The sequence below is a fragment of the Helianthus annuus genome, chromosome 17, assembly GCF_002127325.2.
Source record: "Helianthus annuus cultivar XRQ/B chromosome 17, HanXRQr2.0-SUNRISE, whole genome shotgun sequence".
Classification (NCBI taxonomy): Eukaryota; Viridiplantae; Streptophyta; class Magnoliopsida; order Asterales; family Asteraceae; genus Helianthus; species Helianthus annuus.
Window position 1 is genome coordinate 52,119,992 of NC_035449.2, and position 6,631 is coordinate 52,126,622.

General features: G+C 33.4%; 1 protein-coding gene across 1 annotated transcript; it reads right to left on the reverse strand.

Moving 5' to 3' along the window:
- Positions 1–1,050: 1,050 nt before the first annotated feature.
- On the reverse strand, positions 1,051–1,646 carry LOC110926483 (14 kDa proline-rich protein DC2.15-like). The gene has a single exon (XM_022170249.2). It carries the CDS (start codon positions 1,584–1,586, stop codon positions 1,221–1,223), a length of 366 nt encoding a protein of 121 aa, XP_022025941.1. The 5' UTR covers positions 1,587–1,646; the 3' UTR covers positions 1,051–1,220.
- Positions 1,647–6,631: the final 4,985 nt, after the last annotated feature.

The following is a 6,631-nucleotide window of genomic DNA, read 5'->3' on the forward strand; positions in this document are numbered from 1 at the left end:
TTCAAATTTGAAACGAATTCTAAACACCTCTAGTATGCTCTGTAAATTAAAAAAAAAAAAAAAGACATTTCAGTAAGTCAGCTCAATGGTTATAAACATTGTATACGTATTTACATACTATAAATTTCCAACATGTTTATGCATTAAATGTTGTACACCATTCTTAGGGGTGTTTTAAAAAAATGATTTTACACTTTAATCCAAAACTATTTATTTTTCACTTTTAACCCAAGAGTTTTCATCGTTCGCAATTTAATCTCACAAGTTTTTTATTTTTAACTTTGCTCCCCTATACTTATCATATTTCGCAAATTTTTTGTTTTACGTTTCGTTCTAAATTTTGCGAGTTAATACGGTGTAACATGCGTGTGTGGTTCAACGTTATTATATTTCGTTTAACACTTCGTTCTAAATTTTGCGAGTTAATACGGTGTAACATGCGTGTGTGGTTCAACGTTATTATATTTCGTTTAACACTTCGTTCTAAATTTGCGAGTTAACACGAAGCAACGTACGTGTGACTCAACATTTTTACGTCATTTTACCCCTTTAACATAACAGGTTCGCCGCAACGAGTGGGTACTAAGTCAACTCAGTTATTATTTTTTTATATTTTACTTTACAATCTAATTTCTTCACATTAATACGTGCTGGTTGTTGGCAGTGGTGAGACATTGTTACTATTTGAAACAATTTTACACCCCAACCGCAACGCGGTGGGGCTTAATACTAGTTCGTAAAAAAAGACATTTCAGTAAGTCAGCCACTTTGCTGACATTTTACTGACGTGACTACCCCATAACGTTTTACACCCCTTTTAATGTACTCCCACTCTCTTTAGTCTTATAGGAAATCACATCGGTGTATTGGTCAAATGACATTTTATGTACATTTATTCATTTGCAAACGAGGAACACTTTTGCAGCCCCCTATATCACTTGGAACTCGTGTTAATTTACAAGATATAAAATCCAGCTTTCCAATATCAAATTTTTAGATCATCAATTTCCATCATCCCATCCTAAACAGGACGTACAATAACATACTAAATTAACGAAAACATCAAATATGAAGTTTTATTCCCACAAAATAATTCTTCAAACCATCATTACACACATGAATAATTCTTGGAAACATTACACAGAAATTTAGAGATCAAACGCTAAAAACTCACAATCCAAAATAAACACACAATCCAGATTACATTGTCGGTTGATCATTTAAGCACATATGAAGTCCTTTGGAACTTTCTTGCTGCAAACGTTAAGAAGCAAATTGAGAGACAGTGGCACGTTTAGATTGATTCCAAGAACGTTAGCCTTGATAGCAGTACAAAGGCAAACTGCAGCCTCGAGGTCAACGAGGCCTTCGAGAAGGCTGCAGCATGGCTTAACTGGTGGGTCTCCGACGACCAGATTAAGTAATTTGCCAAGCACATTGGCACATACACCTAATTTAAGGGCATCCCTGGGACAAGTTCCAGCGGATGGTGGCTTTGGTTTCGTGGTAGTGCTACTGGCTAGTGCAAAAAACAAAAGGTTTAGTGCAAGAAAGAGAGCTAGTGGGGTATTGGTCTTTGAAGCCATCACTTTGTAATGTGGGTGTAAGGGTGTTTATTAGAAATGTGTAGGAGTTTATGATGGGATGGAATGAGAGTTAGAAGCAGCGGGGGTTTTATAGGACAAAAGGGTTAATTAAATAATCAAACAGTATTCTATTGCTCACATGTGAATTCACTAAAACATAATTTATTTTTAGGACATTATAATAATTTGTTAATGTATTGTTTATGTTTTCAGCAGAACATATAAAGCTATAATTACCAAAACTCTTAATTAATATCCTAAAAGTCCTCTTAATTAAGCCAAACAAGTATCTATCTGTATATACATGCATACATACATGAATGTATATTATATTATATATTTATATATACATATAGGTTCATTTGTGAACAACCCCTTTGATTGTGAGCACTAGTGAACTAATACTAGCCCTTAATTATCAATACACAAGTGTAAATACAAGTGTAAATCAATGGTCAGAATTTGACGATAAAAATACACTAGTATATTTTACGATTTGATGATGTAAATCAATGATTAGGATTTATTCACTCAATTCACAAATAAACTAGTGTTCACTCTAGAACCTCCACCTTGTAAACATATATACATATACATAGCCACACATGTTAGGGAGTTATATTAATTATGTGTGTTTGAGTAAAATTTATCTTGTAGTGTGTGAATTTTAATGATAATTTAATCACTTTTATTATAACTTTATCACTGTAATTATAACTTGTGATAAGAGTAGAGACGTGATCTTTTCATAATCATTCTTATGTTGAGAAGTGTGTGTACCATATAAAACATTTGTACGTAATACAATGATGATTTTAGTGAGATAGTTGGGTAGATGGTTACCCAATTGCTTTCCGTATCACACTTAAAGTTAAAGCAAAAGATACATGTGTATTATGTGTTTCTCACATTCTAACGTATTCTTAATTCTGAAATGGGCTTTTCTCATATTTATCGATAGAGTTGATAAAAGAAGTACGAAAAAACACTAGAAAAATGAACAATTAGGAATACCGAACAACTATAACATAAACGCATAATCAAGATTCCTTGATAATTCATACATTTGTAGGCTTGGCCAAACCCATGATCTCCAAATGGGTACAACATTATAATTCTGTGTATGCATTTTTTAGAATGGCGAATCGCTTTAATCATGTCATCTCTAGAATTTGAATCCAAGACCTACAAACCTAGGTATTCCTAGAGGTTTTTCCGTTACCAATGGACCACCCAACGTCATTGGTAATTCTCTGTAATTACTCATGAAATGTTATTTACATATTTTTTTCAAAGACAATGGATGTGTACACCAATCCGGAAATGATTCCTTTTTCAAAACTACTAATCTAATTTGCCTATCAAATTCACAATTTCTCTATTGTTTCTTGATGTCTTTTGACTTTCATTCGCATCATCTTCAGATTCCAGGATTATGAAGGAACAAAATGAGACGACAATGCAACATGCCATAAAAGGTTCTCGGAGCTAAGACTAGTTGACAAAAGGGTTTCAAGAGGAAAACTAGAATAACAGTGGTAACTTATAAATGTTGCAAAAGGAAAAGAATTATTAGGATTATCTCCCTGCCATATACTTGACATGGATTTAAACAATTTGGATGTTTGGTTCGTAGAATTGTTTGTGAAGTTAGAAATATACAAATGTAGCTGGAATTCACATTGTATTTGTGTTGGTTATAGAGATTAGAAAGTTTAAAAGATAAAATGACAAAGCTACCAATATCGTTGTTCCACAAAAGCTAAACATAATTTGGAGTTTCACCCTCTCCCTTCTCCGTCGTCACTTCCACAAGTTCTGAAGAGTGCTAAAAACCAACCTTGTAAACATAACAAGAATAAATTAACACCTTCATTTTGTGAACCTAGAGATATTGTGAGCATCGTTGGACAAACATGGGGACATATATATCGCAAAGAGATTATTGTGATGGCTTGTGGTGGTTAACAAGGACCACGTTCAAGACACAAAGAGGGAAACATGGTAGGGAAAGATCGGAATGGTGAAGAAGGTATGAGGGGAGATGCTGGTCGAAGATGGGGTTTTGATCTTGCATTTTCTAGGTCTTCAACGTTGTATAGTTATTCATTTTCCAAACGGTATCAATACAAAATTTTTATTTCTTTCTCAATTAACCGATCCAAAATTTTCTAGCTTCTATTCTTCCGTTACTTTTTATCTCTTTGTCAATTAGCTAATCCGAATTCTAATTAACCATTATGACATTAAAGCAATCGGAAAATTAAAACTTTTGATCGACGACTTTAGGCTTCTAATGGGAGGTCCATCTTCATGTTCTCATATGGGGTTTCAAAAGGCATTGATCTCATAGAAGAGGATGAGAAGAAATGTGATGGTTTATGATAAATTTTAAACATTATATATATATATATATATATATATATATATATATATATATATATAGGATAGGAGTTGGCCAGAAAGTCCAAATTTTCTAAAAAGTGTAAAAAGTCATAAAACACCGTAATGTCAACCATAAAACACACTAAAAACCCACAAATAATATGATGAAGATTACTAAAACATCATGTATGTGGGTTTTGTGTTGTGTTTTAGATGTTAAGGCTTTGATTGTGGAATGACAAATATTATTGTGTTTTATGTTATTTAGCATTGTGTGTTTTATATTCGTAGTTCTACGATGGTGTGTTTGAAGTTTTTATGGACTATTAGAGTTTGAATATGGTGTTCTAGTAATATTCATTCTATTATTTGTGAGTTTTAGTGTGTTTTATGCCTGAAATTATTGTGTTTTATGACTTTTTACACTTTTTAGGAAAAACACACTTTCCGTAGGATCCCCACTCATATATATATATATATATATATATGTATGTATATATATATGTATATATATATATATATATTAAGCCCATTAAGTGTAACTATCTTGCAAATCCATCTCCACCGTCGGATCATGCCGAGATGAAATCTGAGCCGTTTAAACTCACAAAAATAACCGCTCTCATGGCGGTTCAGGACGGTTATTTACGGTTTTTTTAGCTGGTGGTTACTTCCACTTTTTCCTCCCCATGATCTCCATAAAAAATAACTATTGTGTTGGCAGTTCAAGGCAGTTGTTGATGGTTTCCTTATTCCCATGATCTCCACAAGTTCCTACAAACTTGGGTGGTGTTCTCGATTCAGTTTACAAGTCTTGTTATATAATGTACCCCGCATCAAAAAAAATGGCATTTTCAATCCAATGTACAGTGAACAGATTCTCCACAACCTCATCCCTGGGTTGTTCGGTTCCTGATTTACAGATACAAGTATCACCATTAAAACATTTGTCTTTGTAATGATCCTTCATAAACTCTTCACCTCCTTAATCATTCCTTCTCCCAATCATGAAGGCAGAGAATTATCCATTTGATTTACACCCAAATTGAAAAAAACTAGGGTTCATGCAGGTTTGAACAATGATCACGATTGCATCCAGACGCCATGGCCACTACTGATCCTCCTTCATCTCAACTTAGCAAGGTACTTCACGCTTATTCGTTTTTAGATTTTTGTTTCTTTAATTTGTTATTCTTCGGTCTATAAGGTATTCTCTTGATGATTTGAATCAATCTCACTCGGAATTTGGTTTTGGTCACGCTTTCTTAGATTTTTTTTGGTTAAATTCTTAAGTTTTTTTCATCGTTTCTGATCATTATTACTATTATGCTTAATACGATTTCAAGTGGCTTAGTCCATTCCTGTTATTTTATTCATCAATTCTGATTCTTGTGAAAATTTGATCTGAAAGTGATGAAATGTTTGTTTGATTCTTGATGAGTTAACCATATATCATATGTAATTTAGTGAAAAACCTGTGATTTTGTAAGAAAATATTTGTTCACAACATGGAATCTGTTATATATGTAATCAACTCAAATGGATACAATGGAAATTTATGACTGCAGACTTGCCCTCATTCTACAGTCAAGGTGGAAAATTTCAGAAGATTTGCAATTGGTCCATTTCATCTCCAATTGGTAATTAATTAATTACACCTGATCTTTTTTATACTTGTGGTCACATTAAATTGTTATGCACCCACTTTATTACCTGCCTAATACTGGTTTTCCATTAGGCACAATTGAAGCACCCATCTTTGATAGACATGCTAATAATCATGCTCTCAAGGCGATGAAGTTATGTGATCAATCAAGGTGGTGATGACGTGAGAAACAAGAGGTCCATGGATGGAGTACGTGCTCGAGTCCATCTCCCACACTACATCCTCAATTTGCTCTCGCTTTAGAACTATATTGGGAATTTGTATTCAATTTTGCAGGCCATGTCCACTTTGCTTAAACTTTGGAACTAATTTTATTAGGACATTAAGACCTAAGACCAACATGCTATGTTAGAGTCGGTGCGGTCTTGGGAACGAAGGTTTGTTGCATTTGATTCAAGTATTATAATTCGTTTTCAATAACTTTGACCATCTACTATGGTCTAAATCAAAATTACAGAAATATGCATAATCATTATTTGAACATGTTTACATGTTACACTACAAAATTGATCACATCAGTTTTTCCAACTTCAGCCTTTTCTTTTCATCTTTTACCATAGACATCTTCCTCTGAAAGCAATTAAACGTTCTTTATAATTGAACCAACATGTTTCATTTCTTGTGTGCACATTTTTAGATGCCTCTATCTTTGTTATCTTCCAGGAATCCAGGTGCTCTGCACTTCAAATCCTAATCATACAGTCATTGTTGGTGGAAATAAACTATGTTGCCCCAAATAGAGATCAAGGCGAAGTTGGTAACTTTGTTATGCAATAAATATGCTGATAAGAAAAGAACGGGGCTACCTAAGGTTGCAATGAAGCGAAGAGACTTAACAATGAATCTACCTGAAGCTTTTTCAAAGTTTTAGATAACAATGAATTTAACCAAGGTTGAGTGTTTTCTGAAAAAAGTTCAATGTTAATATAAGGTTTTACAATTAAACGTTGATTTGTTAATATATGAGTTTCATTATGATTTGTGTTTATTCTGG

What these genes read in the sequence shown, in the direction of transcription:
- LOC110926483 (XM_022170249.2), bottom strand. Translation starts at nt 1,586, where the DNA reads ATGGCTTCAAAGACCAATACCCCACTAGCTCTCTTTCTTGCACTAAAC.